General features: G+C 39.3%; 1 protein-coding gene across 2 annotated transcripts; it reads left to right on the forward strand.

Moving 5' to 3' along the window:
- The first annotated feature begins 134 nt into the window (after window positions 1-134).
- ints6l (integrator complex subunit 6 like) lies at window positions 135-21377 on the forward strand. Of its 2 annotated transcripts, none has more exons than XM_038292236.1 (18): window positions 135-435; window positions 575-652; window positions 4849-4998; window positions 7976-8065; window positions 8163-8346; window positions 8434-8562; window positions 8637-8800; window positions 8893-9045; window positions 9187-9319; window positions 11173-11267; window positions 11357-11467; window positions 13082-13297; window positions 13410-13536; window positions 14082-14224; window positions 14783-15014; window positions 15106-15480; window positions 15557-15650; window positions 19559-21377. In XM_038292236.1, the coding sequence occupies exons 1-18, from the start codon at window positions 325-327 to the stop codon at window positions 19659-19661; spliced, it is 2688 nt and encodes an 895-aa protein (XP_038148164.1). In that variant the 5' UTR covers window positions 135-324; the 3' UTR covers window positions 19662-21377. The 2 variants fall into 2 exon arrangements, with proteins under 2 accessions (XP_038148164.1, XP_038148165.1); XM_038292237.1 differs by having other exon boundaries at window positions 15112-15480.
- The last annotated feature ends 297 nt before the right edge of the window (window positions 21378-21674 follow it).

Consider the following 21674-nt stretch of genomic DNA (forward strand, 5'->3'; position numbering starts at 1 on the left):
CGTGCGTTGTAACCGTTACTACCTTTTTATATCTTTCTGTTCTCAGGGGGCGTGGTCAAAGCGCTGGGGCTCGGCCAATGGAATTGCAGTGTGGGAAGAGGGGCGGTTCCGTTAGGTTAGGAGCAGAAGTTTAACAGCGCGAGCAGAGAAGCAGCTTCAGAAAGGCAGACACAGAAAGGGCAGATGCATCGGCCCGCTGCCTTGGGGTGGGCTTATTATAACAAATATATACGCACAAATGAGTAAACTGTTTGGCTGCACGATAGCTCATATGTGGGTAGCAGTTATTCTAGAAAAGCATCCCTCCGCGGCTTTCAATTTAAAATGCCTATTTTAGTTTTTCTGTTAGACACGTCCGCTTCTATGAATCAGCGCACTTATTTGGGTACGACGTATCTGGACGTTGCTAAAGGCGCGGTTGAGATCTTTATGAAGGTAAAGATGGATTCTACCCGGACTTTTTTATATTTCAGCAAGCTTCCACCTTTGGTGAACTCAGGGTTCCTTGACAAAAATCGTTAAAAAAAATAATATATGCTGTTTTTGGTTTTCTTTTTTTTTTTTTTTTTGACAGCTGCGTGCCCGAGACCCGGCTAGTAGAGGCGACAGGTACATGCTAGTTACATTCGATGAGCCACCATACGGAGTGAAGGTAATTAGTAAATGATACCATTTTTTCACATTTCCAAGTCGAACGTGTGTCTGTCAGTGAGACTTTATTTTTCCGCCAAGTTGAAAACGGCAAATTAATGCTCTGATAAAGCCGCAGACCCAGGAGCCGCACTGCATCCGAACAACCAGCGGACATTTTGCTTTTGTGTCGAGCAAAACTCTCCGGGCGTTGAGGTGGAGGCGGGGAAATGTATTATCCTCCATGACGTCCCCCGTTTTTCACAGAACTACACGCTGATTGGTGGAAGACTCTGCCAACCATTTTTCGTGTCCACCCTTGCACTCCCATTGGCCTGTTACTGGATGAAAGTTGATAAGGCCCCGTTCATCATGAGACTCTTTATGTTTCTAATACTTGGCTGCAACGGAATAATCATCATTTAGATGATAATTATTTTTCATATTGATGCTAAGACCCCTCCCCCCCACCACCCCTTTGAATAGAAGCTACCAAATACTGTGGGAAAAAGGACATCCTCTCACTCTGCAGCAGTTTCACCAATTCACATGTCATAACAAGATGTAGCTCACCCCTATTCTATTAACTTGTTTATGACTTGGCACATGTCTGAGTTTTTTTTTCCCCTACCCCTAAAAAGAGGGACTGTTTGGGGTTCACCGGGACGGCATAACCAGTGTCTGCAAATTTAAGTTTGGCCTGGCAAAATTACTCGTACCCCTTTTACTTTTAAAGAATTTGTTATATCATAGTTCAAAAGTCTGTTTTTAATTTGAATTTTGTGTGGGCAGCAGGCAATAATTGTAAAAAGTAAGGAAAAGTATGAACATTTATGACTTTTATTTCCAAATAAATACAAATCTGGATTGTATACCTAATTTAATTCAAACTTAGCATCTGTACCAGTTAAGCTCGTTTAGAGACGGATATTTTGTCTGTTCTTGACAAAAAAAAGCTCAAACCAGCGGCGGCTGCAGAGGGGAAGGGAGGTTCATTGCTGTTAATTAATTCAAAAATGTCACGCGTTGCATTAACAAATGTTGAACACATAAAACACATCCCTAGAATGGGTGAAAGCAGCTGTTGTGAAGCTCTCTGAAATAATAAACTCCAGAAACCACAGCAAGAGTTCAGCTCAGGATGAATGCTCTGACTGAATTATCCTTTTTCCTTTCGACTCATGAGGAAAAGCTCCTAACTGTCTGGCTACTGTCAGTCAAAAATCCTTAAGTTATCCAAACAGGCTCTACTTTCTCACTCCTTACTTAAACAGACAGAGGCTCAAACCTCAACAGGGATTTCTCATAGAGGCCGACAGGCATAATAAACAGTTGATTGATGCTCAAAATAGTCATAAAATCAGGCACATATTTAATGCAGTTTAATTAATACATTTAGCTTAACAATTCATATTTTACCAATAATTTACAGAAGTTCAACCTCCCGAGTATTCAGTGAAATGTATTTATATCTATACTCCACTTAAATAACATGCATTGATATGAACGTTATTCTGACTGTATACATTCCCCGTCCTGGGTCTTTTGCAGAACTTCAGCAGCTTCTCATTCAGGGCTGCATTTGGTTTGGCTTCCGTAAATCATTTTATTCTCTCTGACCAGCTCCACTGTTCTGCTGAACAAAACTATCCATACAGCATATTTCACCACAGTGATCGTATGTCGGAGGCAAACAGCATTGTTATCTGAGACCTCACGTTTGCCGTGCCTCATACACAGCTTGTCATAAACGGGGAAAAAAATAGAGCAGGTTTTCCCTTTCTCGATTTTACAAACCACAAACAATATCGAGCTGATATTCGACGCCACATGCACAAATATTACTAACAGCAAAACAATATAATCAGTTATTGTAAGACACCTTTTCAAATTGGGTTGGGAAAAACAAAAAGGATTAATTTAACGTAGTAATGATTCCAAACATGTAGAGTGTTTGTATTTGACTTTGTAGGCGGTTTTGTTAAAAACAAAGAAAAACAAGGTGGATAAATAACGTTCATCCTTCGAACCCATCAGGCCCACAGTAAGACATGGTGATGGCAGCATGATGCTGTGGAAATGCTCTTTCTTAAGCAGAACAGAAACTCTGATCTTACAGCCAGAGCAACAGTGATTTGGTATTTTAAAAGCAGGATAGGAAAACAATCAGAGTATTTACTTTTCCAAATTTGGAATTGAATAAACACTGAAGATCCTAAGGAATTAAACTAAATTATGGATTAGTAAGCTCACTTTATTGGTGAAGTTTCTCAGTTATCCAGGTCGTACCCATTCTGAAAACAAGAAAATTAAAAACAATCCACTGGACTTTATTTCCAAGTTTGAAGACATTTCGCTTCCAATCCAGGAAGCCTTTTCAATTCAAAATGTTAGAAATAGCGTAGAGTTCAAGGTTTTATACCTTTTATTTTGATAGGATACTGTATAAAACCTCGAACTCAACGCTATTCCTGACATTTTAAATTGAAAAAGCTCCCTGGATGGGAAGCGAAACGTCTTAAAACTTGGAAACAAAGTCCAGTGGATTGTTATTAATTCTTTATTGTTTTATTTGGAATAATCTCTCTTTATTAAATAGCAATATATTTGTGTACAAAACCCACCTGCAAAACCATTTTAAATAAGAAAGTTGATTGAGTACAACCCCCCAAAAAACCCAAACAAATCAAGTTCTCATCTCCATCATTAAGAAATGTGTTATTAACTAACAGTGGCCACTCATAATTCCTGTTATATAATTTCTCAAGTGGAATTTCAAAGTCTTCCTTTATTTTTGTTGTTCAAATTTTGTTTCCTAATCAAAAACTGAACATTTATTGTCAAACACTAATATAATAACGCGTTAGAACGGCCTAGTCAAAATCCAGTCCTGTGACTAAATTTGAGACGTCCTTCTTTATAGCATTCTAGTGCATAAAATAGATAAAAACACACTAAGGGTTTGTGTGACTGGCAGTATACTTCTGCATTCACAATACACACCGGGATTAAATGCACTTTGTTAAAGTAAACCCTTCTGTCTCTTAAAATGTAATGGTAAAGGGGAGGGAACCTGTCAGTAACTAAAGAAGAGGATTGAAAAGCTGCTGACTTTAGCAGTTTCTCTGCAAAGCTTCACTCTGTCGTGTAAACCACATCAAAAAGCAGTTCTTAGCTCATATCCCTAAACCTTGCTGTGTGAATTTCACTGCTCGCAAAAGTAAAGCAACAACAAAAGAATTGCAAGTAGGTGCTGCAGCGTTCACAGCGAGTTGTTAATGTGGCTAACAGACGTGTGTTTGTGAGTCACATCTCAGTTAAATAAACCAGAATGTGATTTCTTCTGCCTGCGATAAAAACCATCCAAGGTGCTGTTCATCCTGCAGTCTGTCCTGAGCAGCTCTCTTGTCTCTTCTTCTCGCCCCCCCTCCTTTGGCTGTTTCTCTGCTCTGAGCTTTACAGTGAAATGAGTAGGTCATAGTGATCGGGGCTAGTGTGATTGCACATTCACAATGCGATAAATAGTGGATGTAGAGGCAGCCGAGAGAAAGGTTTGTGCAGAAATATTCTGTAGTCTGAATTATGGTCTGGTAACTCTGAGGTTATTACTATGTATTTATACAAACTTCCTGCAACTCTGATTGTTGCATTTTAATGTTACATTTATGCATGTGGAATCATTTTCTACAAGAATCTAGAAATCTGTTGCCATCCACCTTTCTGAAGCCTCTTAGCCTCCCTCTCTCAGCAGAAGGAGACATCTTTAGATTAAGCATAAAGCTGCAGTCCTTAAGCGGCTGACCCCGTAGATAAAAGTGGAAAAGCAGTTGCACGCTTACCTCCTGTGGGAGTACAGTTCTCCCACTGCAGACGTTCAGCAGCGGCGGAGTGTATTTCTGGATTCCTGTTATGTATGAACTAGCAGTCAACTCTGAATTTGCACATTTAACAGCTTCTGCTCCCTTTGCCTGCAGTTTGATTGTGTCGCTCAGAGCTGAATGCCTGCAAAGGAACATCACTCCTTAGCCCTAAAGGGATCTGAATCATTAAATAGGTTCGATTTGCCTGAGAGGAGAGGAAAACTCTGGTTTCCTTTGTAATAAAATGTGTGGGTGCTCATCTATTTTTGGTCGCTTGCTCTTCCCCTGCTCCCAGACTTCAGGCCTTCTCAGACGCCTGCATGTCCGTTGCTCTGAATTCAAGGTGTTTGTGTTTCAGGCAGGCTGGAAGGAGAACCACACCACCTTCATGTGCGAGCTGAAGAACCTGCAGGCGTCTGGGCTCACCACGTTAGGGCACGCCCTCCGCACAGCCTTTGACCTGCTTAACCTCAACCGACTTGTATCTGGAATAGACAACTATGGACAGGTAGGTGGGCTCTGACTGACCCTTGGAAACCCCTTATGTTCTATAAAGTGATAAAAAACAGAATAAATCGACATTTTTTTATTATCTTTAACCAGCAAAAGAATAAACAGTTGATGTTTATTTCTCCCAGTTTCATTTGGTGCTTTTTATACTGAACTATACTAAGTGGACCAGTGTGACCATATTTTACAGCACATGCCTTTATTTAATATATTTAATCTGTTCTTGAACCTACTAATAGTCCCATATCATTTAAGAAAATAGAGATTGATCCATACAGGTTGATGCTGATTATTTGGATATGTGATGCAGATTTTTTTAAATGTTTTTTTACCCAAATTTATTTTTCTTCCTCTGCTTACATGATAATAATTGAAAAGTGTTACACAAGTCTACGGATAAAGCGATATTTTTTTTTTAAAGGAACAGTCCGGTCAGCAAGAAATAATTTATAGATCATTATTTATACCTACAACTAATACGTTCGCGATGATATTATGAATTTCATTATGAAATAATCAGTAAAAAATTATTAAAAAACGTTATTTTAATTTATTTAGACAAAGATAACCTTAGTTAATATAAAAAGCCGTCTTTAAGTTATGACTTTATACATTTTGGAAAAACTTCAAACAAGCTTGACCCAATTTAGAAACACAAGCAGTCGTTATTCCTGAACCGGCTAATGGCGACAATAACTGCCAACAAGCACTCAGCATTAGCAACATTTACATGGACACAAATTATGGGATTTGAGGCCTGATCAGCTCCGAAATGTTTCATGTAAACATGTCAGACTGAAGATGCAAATCTGATCCGCTCTGGTCAGAAAGAAGTTTTATTCCAAAAGAAAGAGATGTGTTTTTCTGATTGTCATTGCCATTCCAGTACACACCCATTTGAATCATTGGAGGAAAATGATCCCCACTAGGCATATGAGCAACGTCATCCTGGTGTTTTTCTCTTTACTAGCCTTCGTCCTCTGGTTCTCACCATTTTCTCTGTCTGAAGAACATCTCTTTCACCTTGGGGCATGATGTGTTGCTCACTGAGATCCTGCTTCCTGTCGTCACATATGTTTTTCTTCTTTTCAAGCGATTTCCTGACTCTACAAGTTAGACAATTATCCTGCATGGACGGCTTGTTAAATTGATTCCAAACAATCCAGATAGTTTGAGTTAATAACGGGATTATTTTTTTCAGATATGGCCGTGTTTATGAAGAAGAAATCCTCATTTAGAAAACAGCTTGTTTTATTTCATGAATTAGATTTTTTAATGTAAGCTTTATTTAAAAGAAATTCAGGGAAACAAAAATGGTCAGAATATGTAAGAAGACTCAATGTTTATATCACCATAACTACAAACACTTCTCAGTCTGAACTATTTTCTATGTTTACTACAAAGTAAAGCCTGATAAGCATTGGTGAACTTCAGAGATCAGGAGAGTACCCTCAGCTTTTATGAAATATTCAGGTCTGTGGGACCAATTTTCATTTTTGGCAAAGAAGATGAATCAGAATATAGCTTTTATGGCTACACATCATAAAATTCAATCATCAACAGTCTGGACTCGTTTCCCTGCACATTAAGTCCTCTGTCTTCTGGAAATCTTAATTTTCTCTCACTCTGTCTGATGCTAATTGAAGGTGGTACACTATAAATATAGCTGGAATATAAATAAATATAGCTTAGCTGGATAGCCATATGCTACAGAGGACCCAGGAATTGTTTCTGATGGTGATGAACACAAAGATGATGTTTCTGAATTTGATGATGAGGATAATGAGATCGAGCATCACCCAGCTCCAAAATGAGGACAAACCTCTGGACCAAGCTGTGAATTTTCTATAAAACGAAAACAATTTTTAGAGAAATTCCTTTTTAAATCAGTGAAAATCATTTGAACTCCAGCCTCCCCAGCCTTAGCTCCTCAAATTTAGTTTCTGATGGTAGACATTTTTACTTGTTCATTTTTTTTCTTTCCTTTTCCTCCTTCTGACTTAAAATAGCCAAGAGGAAATAGACTTTTTCTTGTCACCTAATCCACTCAACCTTTCCTCAGATAAAATAATTTTCTCCCCTGGCCTCCTCTCTGAACCCGCTCACTCCAAGACAGAGACAGATAACTACAGCGAGACATTTTCTGTACATCAGGAGTAGGGTTGTCAAAAGTATCGATACTCAAAAAAGTATCGATACTGAAATGTTGTATCTGGATACAATACTCATTTTCAAAAGTATCGAGTGCCAGTCGCACCTAAACAGTCATTCATCTAAAGTGCAGAATAGAGGAAAATGCACTTTCTGAACACTGTGTGATTAAATAATTCTGTGCACTTTTCAGTTTCAGATTTTTTTGTAACAGGTGCAGCTGCTGAGAATTATTTTTGTTTCTTAACTGGTTTGGCTAGTGTCATTGTTATGTGTGCAAAGCATAGCCAAGTAAGGAAAACTTAATTTTAATTTTGTAAGTTTGTTATCAAGCTTGCTAAATACTGTGCACAGCAAACAACCTCAAAATGTTGTTCTTATTGTTTATTGTATTTATTTATTTATTGTATTTTAATTATTAATCAAAATATTTCTGTTGAAATTGTATCCTTGTGGTATCGAAAATGGTATCGAGTATCGAATATTTTCCTTAGTATCGGTATCGAGTTAAAAAGTTTAGTATCGTGACAACCCTAATCAGGAGCAGGAAAATCTACTTTGGCATCTCCCATGTGTGGCGTTAGAGCAGACTGACCCTTGACGCGGACAAGGAAATTCAGAGACAAAGCAAAGATCCTAGAGGGCTGATGTTACTGTCCTACTGGGTTAGCAGAGATGTAATGGTTATTACAGTGTAATTACTGGGAGGATTTTGTCTTAAGTTTGACCCAGTAAAGCTGTTAAGATGTTTGGTTTTTTTGGATGTAAAGGAACATACTCAGAGTTACTGTTCTGCAGGCTGATTGCTACCTGTTTCCCTTCAGGGCCGTAACCCATTCTTCCTGGAGCCATCTGTGATCATCACCATCACCGATGGGAATAAGCTGACAAACAGCTCCGGGGTGCCGGATGAGGTGAGAGATGCAATAACACCGCCGTCCAGCTGCGGTTTCCCAGATCTTTTCTCTGTGTCCAAATAACAGCCAATTATCTCTAACCTGCTGCTTTTAGCTGCATCTGCCGCTCAACTCTCCCCTGGCCGGCAGCGAGCTCACCAAAGAGCCTTTCCGCTGGGACCAGAGGCTGTTCGCGCTGGTGCTGAGGCTGCCCGGAGCGGCGGCGCCAGACAGTGAGCAGCTCGGCAGCGTCCCCACGGATGAGTCGGCCATCACCCAGATGTGTGAGGTCACCGGAGGTTTGGCTTTTTTTTTCTCCTCTCCTTTGGTTTCCATCGACGTCCTTCTGCCGGACAAGAGCTCGGTCTGAAGTTTGATCCTTTCAGGACGGTCGTACTGCGTGCGAACGCAACGGATGCTGAACCAGTGTCTGGAGTCTCTAGTCCAAAAGGTCCAAAGCGGAGTCGTCATCAACTTTGAGAAGACCGGGCCGGATCCACCTCTCGGAGGAGAAGGTGAATGTTTGACTCACAGTTCTTCCATCTTGTTAATTCTGACCTCTGATCCCTTTGGCTGTTCCCATCTGCAGATAACTCTGTGGAGTCCAGTCGGCCCGTTTCCTCCTTTAACCCACAGCCTTGGCACAGCTGCCATAAACTGATCTATGTTCGACCAAACCCAAAGACGGGGGTCCCGGTGGGCCACTGGCCCATTCCAGAGTCGTTCTGGCCAGACCAGAACTCTCCAACCCTGGTGAGCGGTTTAGATTCAGGCTGCCGTTTCAGCCTCACAGGAGTTTTGTTGGATTTGTTCAAACTGAGCCGCTGTGCTGATTTCCTCCTCAGCCGCCCCGCACTGCTCACCCCGTGGTGCGGTTCTCGTGTGTGGACTGCGAGCCCATGGTGATTGACAAACTCCCCTTCGACAAGTATGAGCTGGAGCCATCGCCACTCACCCAGTACATCCTTGAAAGGAAGTCCCCACACATGTGCTGGCAGGTCTGTCGAACACAGCTCCTCTTAAAAACCTGATATTTAGTAGTAAACTTGGTTCATGCATCTTCGTATGTTTGGGTTTTATTTATTTTAAGGTCCGGTAACCATAATGACGTTTGTTGTGATTTTCCTCCTTGTTCTCAGGTTTTTGTTAGCAGCAGCGGGAAGCAAAGCGACCTGGGAAAGCCGTTTGGCTACCTTAAAGCCAGTACCACCCTGACCTGCGTCAATCTATTCGTCATGCCTTACAACTATCCCGTCCTTCTCCCGCTCCTCGGTAAGAAAGCAGCACTTTTGGGTAGCAGCATGTGCTGATCGGCTATAGTTTTATTTCTAAATAGGATTTAGTTTTGGAGGAAGGAAAGGAGAAGCCCTTTTACAGCCCTGAAAAGTATGGGAATTTGATAATTTTCCAGGACTGGTTAGTAATGGAAATATGTTGGATTTCTGGACTTTTTTTTTTCAATCTTTCACTTCCAAAGGACAGAAATTAAATCATCCATAGAGAAGCAGAGGACTTTACATTTGTCAAGATTCAGAACAGAAGGCCCGAGTATTTGAGTTAAGTCAGACAGTGGGTTTACTCAAAAAGCATTTATTTAAAAACCAAGGATCTGCAGTTCTGTAGTTGCAGTGGCTAGGGCGTCTGAGGCAGGTAACTCTGCAGGAGAGAAACACAGGTTAGTGACCAGGTAAATCTAATGGAGGAAGATTATGAACATGAGTCACTAACCTGGTTCAGTGGTTTTATCCAAGATGTGACAGGCGCCGCCCAGAGTGTCCCAGATGCTGCAGCCCCAAAGGACAGAGAACAAGCAGGAGTCCGAAGCCAAGTTGGGAAACAGATCAGAGAAGGAACAGGGAGCCTCAGAGGTTAAGAGGTCGAACAGTTTAGGATCAGAAAATCAAACACTAAGGAAAGCCAAAAACCCTCTCACCACTGGCTGGAGAGAACAAGAATAATCTGCCCTGATAACTGGATGCAAGCGCCTTAAATAGAGGCAGGAACAGGTGAATCAGATGAGCAGTGATTAGAAATCGGTCAGAGTTGGACAGGTGAATGGAATGAATAATTAAACCAGTCATCAGTGCCAAGATCATGACAACATTTATTTGTATTTAAATGTATCTATTTGTTCTCTAATTATCTACTTTTCATATTGTGTGTGTGTTTTTTTTACCTGTCTTTTGGCTCAGTTTACAAACTGAATACACTTTCATTTAAAATAAGCTAAAAGAATAAAGCATAAAAATGTTTGTTTTAAATCAAGAAATGGCTTTAAAGTATCCCTACAAATACTTATATTTATTCTCAGAGAGACTCTAGATCAGGCTTCTTTAACTTTTTTTCCATGGAGGTTTAGTGTTAATGTTTCTGACAAATGGTTTATAGTTGTTGACCAAGATTTAACCTGTTCAGATGGTTTTAGGATCAACCTCCACCTGAAAGTACATTACAGTCTGCAGTACCTCTGTAACGCACTAGGGGGGGGTTGTGTCCTTCATGATGAAGACCTCTGCCTAACAGGCCTTCTAAGTGGAGGAGTTGCAGAGAATTTCAGGATGTTTGAAGCAGTAGAGGTTAGCATTTAGCTATTTAATGTCATTCAAAGTGGAAAAATCTGGAAAAATTGGAAAAAGTTTTAGATTAAAGGTGGGGAAAACATTAAAAAAGGAGAAATGTGCCTGTTTAGTAAAGAGTGGTGATCAGCACCGCAGCATTGGCTAATTTTAAAAACACCTTATTGATCCTAAAGGGAGGGTAATTTTTGTTGAAACTTGTATTTTTCCCCCAACCAGTCGTTGTAGAGGATGTTAGCTGCAGGGATGAAGGATCTCCCTTAGCGCTCCATTTTGAAGCAGGTGCTGTTTATGATTGTGTCCTGCGTTTCATGACGAACTGCTGTTGAACACATCACTGTCTGTCTTCATCTATAAAGATATATACTTGGACAGCTTCCAAATACATTGCACCATTGTCTCATTGTTACAGCTGGTTTACCAGATACCACTTTCTGCTTTAGGTGCTGCTAAAGGTTTTTTTTTTTTTATAATGTTCTTTTTGAGAGGAGCATCAATCAATGATTAATTTGCTCACAATTCTACAACAAACTTTTTTTCTTCTTTCAGATGATTTATTTAAAGTCCACAAACTCAAACCCAACCTGAAGTGGCGCCAGGCTCTGGAGATGTACCTGAAGACGATGCCTCCATACTACTTGCTGGTAAGATACTCTCAAACTCCTCAGCAGTTGGTTTGGTTGTTTAGCTTTTTTTAAAGTTATTTAACTAAAGTCCTGCTACCTTCTGACAGCCGCTGAAAAAGGCAATGAGGATGATGGGTGCACCGAACCTCATTGCAGACACCATGGACTGTGGCCTGAGTTATAGCGTCATTTCCTACCTGAAGAAGCTCAGTCAGCAGGTGAGCTTTTCTATGTTTCATTCTTGGAAGTATAGATTACAAAATCACCCGATTTTAGGGCGGGATGATTCATCGACTTTATTAAAAATATGAAAAGTAATTGTTCTCCAATGCATTTCTTGGGCTTCCATAGCTCAGAAGAACAACACACTAGATGAAAATGTTGCTCCAACTTAAATTTATTTGCTTTTATCAGTAATTGAATCAAGTTGATTTTTTACAAGTTGTAAACTTAGATAAATGAAGTTTGTAAATGAAATTCAATCAGTCGCATAAGTCGTAGCCTTATGTGGAATAATGGGGGCCGTAGTTATACAGATGGAGATTTTTTTGGAACGTGTGCTCATGTGTGCTCACAGGTGGACTGCATCAGGGTTACAAGGATCATTAACTGTAGTAAAGAAGGTTTGCTGAATCTGATGTGTTTGTAGAAGGAACAGTAAAAGAAATGTACAATGAAAATATGGAAATGTTGTTGCATGAGGCCCATTGTTTTACAGGTTTTTTCACAGCTTGAATTACAGGGATTGTTGAAATAAAAGCTAGTTTTTGAAAGTAATCTATGTCATTTATCATTTTAATCATGAAACATAAGTGAGAAATAAATCTCTTGATTGGATTTAGTAAGAAAAAAAAATGAGATTTGATTTTGAATCCATATCGCTCAGCCCTACCCTGATAAACCAGACTAAATGTGAGATTAAATGCGTAATTTAGTCTGGCCCCGATGAATGAGACATCGGAAGATTGTTGATTAGAACAACCCGTTGTTTTAAACCATGTCTGTGCCTATTGGCCAATGCTCTGACCAATGAGTGCAACTGACTGTGACGTAGTAAGCACGACAGAAAGCTGGTGGGGGAGTGTAAACAAACAGCCTGTCGGTAAAAGGCGAATACGTCCTTCCTAAAAGTGAATGAGCATAGAGCCTCTTCCTGCTCATGTTTCAACAAAAACCCCAAATCTAATCCTTCCAAAACTGATTCCAAAGCTGAGACAAACGAGAACTGTTCAATAGTTGTTGCCATCTTCCTTGTGCTTTCTCCAGCATCGCGCAGCTTTGTCGTCCCGCCCTCAAAACCCCGCCCACTTTGAATCCAGAAATTCAAAACACATCTCTGCGTTGTGATTGGCCCACCAGTTCTAGGGCCTGGGGCATTGATCGAAGCTAGACCACTAGCAGGCAAAATTATTCTGGCCGCTGGCGGGTGAGGCTATTTTACTAAGCTAGGCTAGCTCAGCCCTACCTGTGTTTGATCTTAAGTTCACAGAAGCATATAGTTGAAGTTTCTAAGGTAATATCTTGAAGTAAACTGATTATTTAGTCATATGTCTCCTTAAGGCTTTAAGTCTGTTAGAGTCTAAAACAGCCTGGAAGAGGTGAAGCAGTGAAAGAACTCAAAGCATCTGGCTAGAGTACTTATAAATATCCTTATATGTACCTTTTAAATTTCTTTGTCCAGAAAAAAGCAAATATATTGACTCTTTTAGAATAAATAATTAATTTATTTACATTTTATCAGAGTAAATTGGATCCTCTGGCTTAGCCTCCGCTCTGCTAACTCTCTCCATCTTCTGCTGTGTTTTGTGTTTCCTTTTTCTGTTTTAATAAAGGCTAAAATTGAATCGGACCGTCTAATCGTGTCTGTGGGGAAGAAGGCACCTCAAGAAACTGGCATAAAAGTGAAGAACCACTCCAACTCCCTCTCTCTGGCCCACCGGCGGGACTTTAGGCAGCTACTGCAGGGCATCACCGGGGAGACGCCTCTACGCCTGGTCGACATCAACTTCAAAGAGTTTGCAGGCTTCCAGATCGCTCTTCTCAATAAGGTCGATTTTGGATGGCAAAGCTATTTCCGCTGCATTACAGCACACCTCCTGTTCTCTGGCGAAAGGTTGGGAGGAGACTGTTCACAGAGTGCTTTTCCTTGTGTGCTTCCAGGATGTAAAACCTCAAGCTTACCGAAACGCCTATGACATCCCAAGAAGAAACCTTTTGGATCAGCTCACCAGAATGCGCACCAATTTGCTGCGGACCTCGTTAAAACTGATCCGAGGTCAAGATGAAGGTAGAATACTCCTGCAGTAGCTTCTTAACCCAGTCTCATTTCTGTGCTGAGAGCGATTCATGTCTTTGAACAATACATGCATTAAAGATCGATGGATACTGTTTTTTTTAAACCCGATACCAAGTATTTTGGTATCAGTCTAACCGGTCTCTGATATGTGCTGTCGGGTTTTAAAGCCAGTATCGTTCTCTATTCCTCCATTTACATGATAAACTTGAAAACTGACAAATATTACATAAAGTCTAAATTTATACAAAACAATATTTTTTTCTACAAATCAAAGAAAACAGAACAATTAGAGTAAATGGAGGGAGCAGTAATACATGCGCTCTATGTGATCTAATGCATGGCTGCTTAATGCACTGATAAATCAGCGAATGCATGCAAAGATCAGCCAATAATGATAATAAAAAAAAATAAATAGATTTAAAAAATCCTAATATCAGCCGGCTGATGCATCGGTCCACCTTTACCACACACATAACCAGTACAACCAGTAATGTGACTTAATTGATAAATAAATGGATTCCTGCTGCTGTTTCTAGACTTCCTGCACAGTATTCCAGTGGCCCAGATGGGAAACTATCAGGAGTATCTGAAGATGATGCCTTCGCCTTTGAGAGAGATCGATCCTGATCAACCTAAACGACTCCACACATTCGGGAATCCTTTCAAGCAAGATAAAAAGGTACAAATTAATTTCTGCACACACAGATTTGCTTTGAATTTTTCCACATTTTTATCAACTCATAACCACAGATATAAATGTGTCTGGGCTTTAATGTGACAGAAGAAAGCAAAGTGGTGCAGAATAGTTAAGCGGAAGGAAGAAAGATGATTCTATTTCTAGAAGCACCGTTTGCTGCAGCTCCAGGCACTGGTCCTTCTCACTGTCGCTCTGCCAGCTTTTCCTCATGTAGATTAAGACAATCATTCAGGGGTTGAAGAGCAGTTTCTCAATATGTATACTTGTGCGTTCTCATGTGCTTGTGAAACGTCATCAGCCTCAGCCCTAGTAACATCCTCCAGTTCCAGTTTAATGTCCACAAGCAGTGGAGTAAAGTTAGTTTTATGTCTCTGATCATAAACAGGCATAATCTTAATCCAAAGCGTCTTTTTAAGCTTTGTTTTTCTTCTCAATGCTTTCACATTAATATGTTACCCAGATATTGATGCTGTTCTGCTATGAAAAGGCAGGTGGGTTGTTTTTGCTCTACAGTGTTGTTTTCTGTCCTGTTTATCCCAGGGTATGATGATTGACGAGGCAGACGAGTTTGTAGCAGGCCCCCAGAACAAGAAAAGGGGACATTCTGGTGATTCCAACTCCAGTGGCACCATGAAGCGAAGACGCAGCATGTCCCCGCTGCTGCGGTGGCCTCAGACTCCACCGGGCAGCAACAACCATGTGCTGATGGGAAAGAGTCCAGCAGGGGTTCAAGGCCAGCAGAGCCCCCTCAAACCCACTCCACAGCACAAAGGTGGGATCAAGAGGCACACGTGGCCTGGTTTTTAAGTGTTGGTCAGGAGAAGGAGAAACTTTGCAGGTTCATGTTTTTATTGCTTTTCTAGGAGCAGATGGAAGCAACATGGTGGTCACCGAGAGCAACGGTGATGTTGCCCTGGACTCTGGTGAGGTCTGGCCCTCTGAGGTGGAAACAGAGGTGTTCAACCCATCCTCCTTGATCTTGAAGGAAAAGCCTGCAGTAGTGACAACATTTCAGGAAGACGGAGCGAGCATGGTGGAGGGCGAGCTCGTGGATGATAATTTAGAAGAGCTGAAGATGGAGGAAAGCCACAACTGCGACCGCCTTAGTCCACAGAGCGAGCTGGAGGACACTGAGGATGACCTCACCGGACTCCACACTGTTTACATCACCCCGCTGGATGGCTGCCAGGCAGAATTACGGAGCAGAGTCATCAAGGAGGTCCGCAAACCTGGACGGAGTGAGTACAAACCAGCCGACTGGGTCCCATCAAAACGTTCAGTCAGTTCTAATCTAAATCTGTGTTTCTATCTCAGACTACAAATCCATTCTCAGTCTGCTGCAGCAGGTGAAGGGACCAGTCAATGTTCAGAAGTATTTCATCCAACATGCAATCAAAGAAGCTGTGAGGTAAGAAGCAAGAAGCTCTTCCTGATCTTTTTAAGCTCCACATGTTTTTTCCTTGAATCACTGTAGTTTGAGGAATAATCGGAGCAGTGAGCAGAGCATCTCTGGAGGGTTTATCAAGGAGGACACTCCCAATAGATCCTGGTGGGAGCTGTTGGCAAGACGCTCTAAAAAACATGACATTTATGAAAGGCTTGCAGAAGGAATTTAAATAAGGGCATTTCCAAATCCAGCTTCTTCCATCTGAGGCCAAAATAAAGTGCAACAAATGGGCGTGTTGAAGGTGATCTGCAAAGACTGCTGCGCAAATCTGTTTGGTTCTACACTTTAAAATGAGCAGATTGCTTGTTCAACAGGCAGCTTTAGCGGGGTCCTAAAAGAAAGATGAGGTTCTAAGCCTGGAGATGTAGGTAATAATGATAAAAAATATTTAAAAAGTTTATTAATAAATAATATTTATAGAGCACTTTACATGGGTCTCTAAGTGCTACGCACAAAAGTAAATTAATAAGGTGATGAGACTAAAGTTTAATCGAAAAAAATGAAACATGATGAAATTTTTGAAAGTTGATGCAGACATATATCGTATTTTTCAGACTATAAGTTGCACTTTTTTTTCATGGTTCTGCTGGCCATGCAACTTATACTCTGCGACATATATACATTTTTTTTTTTTTTTAACATGAGAGGGCGCTATGTAGCTTTGCACACAACAACATGTATTCTATTAATACCACTGAAAGAAAAAAACTTACCACAACACAACAAATTAGCATTACAACAACGACAATGTTTTGCGTTTTTTTGAAATAGGCCTATTTCTTCTTTCAAGAAACACTTTATTGTTTGTCTCTAGTGTTGATCTGATATAGTGCTCTGAGTGATTATCACTGCTTCTCAGATGCTGGTTCATGAAATAAACAATGCGATCTTTGAGCAGTAGCCTACCACAAGGCCGTTATTAGAACACGGATTCCATGGATAGAATAACCTTTCAAAATGGTGCGACTTTTAGTCCGATAGTACATATGTTTTTTGTTTTCGTTTTCATAATGCATTTTTTGGCATATGCGACTTAAACTCCGGAGCAACGTATAGTCCAAAAAATAAGATAAAAAATAATGTTTCCGAGGCTCTTTGATGTCCTATTTTTTTAATATGTCAAAATATTTCAATATTTGTCCTTTTTGGGGGGTTTCTGGTTTAATTATATAAATGCTGTCTGCTGTTCTGCTTGCCCACCTGCATAGAAGTTTTCTTCTATAATATGATTCTTCTATTATTTTTTATGACGGTCCATAGATGTTTAATATTAATTGATAATAATTTAACTTTATTGATCTCACATTGGAGACATTTACCTCTGCATTTACCCCATCCCCTTGGGGAGTAGTGGGCTGCCACTGAGCTGCACCCGGGGAGCAATCGGGGGTTAAGGGTCTTGCTCAGAGACCCAGCGTTCAGGCTGTGGGGATTGAACCGGGTACTTACAACCTTCTCAGAGCACAAACACGCTGCTCTAACCACTAGACCAACACTCCCCTAGAGTTTACAGAATTTTTGGCAGACTCTCTGTGTTGTCTGGCTGTGACCATAGATATTTCTGCTTCTCAGTTTGCACCTGACTCTTAAAAGTATTAAAAAAGGCTCAAAAACTGCAGCCACTTTGATTTACATTTAGTAAATGTTTATAATTGCATATCCTCCATTCATTAGTTTGTGTGTTTCGGTCATTAGAATATGATCTGCATATTTAAGAAGGCAGAAGGCAAATTAAGGGGTTTGCACACGCTGTCTGCTAACTAGCAATCATAAATGTCTTTGCACCTTCTGTGAAGATCTGTTCTGCTCATACAAAGACGTTTGCACCTGTTTAAAGACACTAAAGATCAGGGCCTGAGGGTAAACTGAGAGCTTTCTCTGTAGTCGCATGTTAAACATACATGTTAAACAATCCCTTTGCAAGTTTAGAAAAACTCTCTATTAGCAAAACACACCTATTTGCAAAAGCATTTGTAAATTATGAGAGATTGGATTTTATTTAATTAACTAGTCTCTTTTAATCATCCTTATATTTTCTTTTGATGCCTTTAAATTTTGGGTTGGGTTTATTATTAGGGATGTCCCGATTGATGCTAATTTCAGATATTGGTCCAATATCAGCCAATTAACCAATATTGGATTTTTTTGGCCAGCATATAAAACTTCCAATATTTTCATGCTGATTGAAAAAAACTCTGCTTCTGTTACAGGTTTCTGTAACTCATTGCTTATTTTTTATGTGGGTTAGTTGTTTTCATACCTTTTTTTGATGAAGTTTCTTCCCTGTATTAGTAAGTAATAAGTGATAAAAGTGATAAAAGCCGGTTTCATTTGTGCTAATATTATATGAGGTCAATATCGGTATCGGCCAATTCTCAAAGCCGCAATATCTGTATCATATCAGAAATCAGAAAATAAGATCAGGACATCACTGTCATGATACAAACATTTTCTTTATTTTTCCAAGAACAAAAATGGAACAGAAAGAAGAAGAAAAATCTTTTAATAACTGTCCCTTTTCAAACATCTTAAAGACGAGGAAAGACAGCTGCATTATGAATGTGCATGAACCCTAATCCAATTATTAAACAATATCACGTCTTCTATATATATGCACGTAATTAATAATTACAACATAATAATTACAAAATGTAATTCTTATATAGTTTGTTAAATTTACAAACTGTCACCTGTTTAATCCAGGGTGTTCCACAGCTTAACTCCATAGACGGACACACTCATTTGTTTGAATGGGTTTGTGTAAGAAAGCAGTTCTATGGCCATCTTATTTGGATAGAAAAGTAAATAGATTTTTATAGCTATAGGTAGCATTCTCTGCTTGGCTTTGCACATATTATTCAAAGTCATTTAAATCAACCAAATCTTTAAACTTTAACAGTCCAAAAAAGTAATAAATTAGGATTGATGCATTTTTATTTAACAAAGGTTTTGTTACTTGAATAGGTATCACTCCAGACTTGTGGGAAAAATAATTCCCAAAATATGGAAATATTAGGGAATTGTAAAACATATATAATGAGGCATAATTTAAGAAATCCTTAACTTTATACAATTTCCTTATACTCTTACGAATTGTACTCCTGATGTACTCAATATGAGCCCAATTTAATAAGTCACTGGAATTATATTAAACTTATTTGCTTGACCAGGTTTGTTACGTTTTATCTGCATTATGTACAGATCTTTGTGAATTCTGGTTTGATTTACACATAAAGAAAAGTATGGAAAAGAAGCCCAGTCAGGCTGAAAACACAGCAAATATGGTGGGAAGCTAACGCTAACACATGACCTTGACCTCACCACTATCCAGTGTGAATCACGATGCTGACGTGGATGCAGCTGAAACAGAACAATCTTAAAGAAAATAGCAGAGTGCACTGGAGAAACAGTCTTGAAATAAATGTATTTACCCTTAATTTGAGTAGCTAAATGAGATAGTTTGCCAATGGAATTAGTATTTAGCTAATATGCACTTGAAAAAAGACAATGCTATTTTCTTATTTTAAGTTTAAATTGTCTTGTTCCATTGGCAAAATGCCTCTTTTACCTCCTCAATCCAAGAACAAATGCACTTATTTTAAGAGAAAGCGACTTATCTGGTTTTCAATTGTTGATAACGTTTTGCAACAATTAGAGATTGGTGTTCAAGCAAGAACAAGCTGAAAAGTCCACATCTAAACATTGTTTGTAACATACAGCAGAAAACTTGCAGCTATAACTGGAGGGAAATGTGATTCTCCAGCCTCCATGATTGAGTGTGTTGGATGCCTTAGACCCTGATTTCAAAGACTTCACACTTCCTCTTTGATTCCTGCCTCCCTGTGATGAAGTTTGCTTCTTTCCGGCAGGTTCAAAAAGCGAGTACTGATCCAGCAGCTGGAGACGGCCCTGGCTGAGCTGGAGGGGGACGAAGCCCCACGTTCGCCGCTTCCCAATGACCACGGAAGGTAGTGACTGCAGGAACCTACCCCCCCATCTCCTGGAGCATGCTTTCATTGCTACAGGGTTTCATCACCACTAAAGGCATCTGCTCTCGTGATCAGCCCAAATTATCAGTGAGGACTCGTTCAGGAGATCCATCATATGTCCCTGTTCCCCCTCCCTCTACAAACAGACCTTTTTTCAGCTGGTCTGAAAAGCATTTCCTCTTTTAAACTTGTAATAAAGAAGGAACAGGATTGAGCTGACAGAAGGAATCAGCTTAATGCAGATTACATCTGCAACAAAAATGGCGCACTGCTTGTAGTTTATTTATTTATCGTTTTTTTTTTTTATCTACGCTGATCCTGTTACCTAATGTCTGACTATTTTTAGTTGATACTGACATGTTGGCAGGAGGGGTTGTGCTATATGGATAAAGTCTGTGAGCTAAAATGAGGATGTGTTGATATAAAGTCTGGGAATTCAGCTGAAAAAAAGGAAATAACAGCTTAAATAAAGTTACAAAGAAACTTTCGAGCTCATGTAATCAGGCAGTAAAATAAGCTTTATTATTATATATAGAGGCAATGATCAGTATTCTTATGAGAGTTTCACAAACTAAAACTTTCTTTACCCTTAATTTGTATTCTTCTATCATCCATTAACATCAATGTATGACTAAAAATAAATACAGGAAAACAGTAAAAACGTTACAAAGTCAAAAAAATCCTTGTTCTTTTAAAAAAATGAATTGCAAACAAAAAATAAAGCTATCTTTTTGGACTTGACATGTATTGTTAGTAGCCCATATTGCTGCAGTCAGGATCAGCGTAGTATCTATTAGCTTACCGACATATTGCTCAACCTCAGTCAGTATTTTTTTTTTTTCTATTCAAAAATATTCTATTTCTGTTTTTTATATATATGTACATTTTAAATATCCAAATTGGATCACTTCTCTTACTTTGTGGACATATTGTCAAGTTTTAAACGTGTAAATTCCTCACCAGCATCTGTTTGCATCAGTATTATAGAACATGGAGATGAGACGGTTCTCCCAGCTACAACGGCCTCCACTTTTTTTTTTACTATGTGAAAAAAGCACACAATAAAACTATAAATATGGAATACATTTCTTCTTATTTTCCTGCTAGAGGAACCAAAATGTTTAACTTACCGTTCGTCTGCGGGATTTATTGAAGAGAAACGACCTCCGTCATTTCACGCTTCCATCTATTCATCCGTTGTTTCACAGCAAAGTCTCATCCAGCTGAACCACGCCTGGTTTAATTCTTTGGGTTTACGTTTGTGATGGTAGGACAGAAACAACCAGGATGGTTTCTAAGGTGATCTCAAGATGCTGCTGTTTTGATTTTTGTTTTTCTGCAGCTTCGAGGATTTTTCTTTCCTCAATATGGGGATGGATTACTGATATTACTGATTAGAAGTCATTAAAACTATTTGTTTTTTTAATCCCCCCATCTAAGCAGAAATGAGCTGATCCTAACAGTATTCCTAGCAGATTTTACTCCCTGGTGCCCAGCAGCTGACGTTCTCCCTCCAGTTAACAGCCAAGGTCGGCCATCTTCTTTATCTGTCTGTTTCTAACGATACGTACACTACTTTCTAACCTTCATAGGTAATATAGATTATTTTTGTGAATTTGTGTAAGAGTTGAAATATTTTGGAAGCCATTTTTTGTAAACTGTAAAATACATATAAAGGCAAAGTTTTAAGATCTTTTTTTTTTTAAATAAAAACTATAATAAAGTGGTGTTTACTGATTTGTGTTCATGTTTTTATCTTACAGTAAACATTTAAACACAAGTACATATATATGTATATATTTTTAACAGGTGGGTAGTAATTAGCTACATTTACTTGAGTAACTTTTTGCATAAGATGTTACTTTTAGTAGTTTCAATAGACTAAAATATTTATCATTGAATATTGCTACCCTTATTTCCGTAAAATCTTTGAGAACTCTACCTACTTTAATTTTACTGAAAAAAGAACCACAGTTAAACCTAAGATACACCAGGA

Source organism: Cyprinodon tularosa, unplaced genomic scaffold (genome assembly GCF_016077235.1).
Source record: "Cyprinodon tularosa strain WSP-4 unplaced genomic scaffold, ASM1607723v1 ctg31, whole genome shotgun sequence".
Lineage (NCBI taxonomy): Eukaryota > Metazoa > Chordata > Actinopteri > Cyprinodontiformes > Cyprinodontidae > Cyprinodon > Cyprinodon tularosa.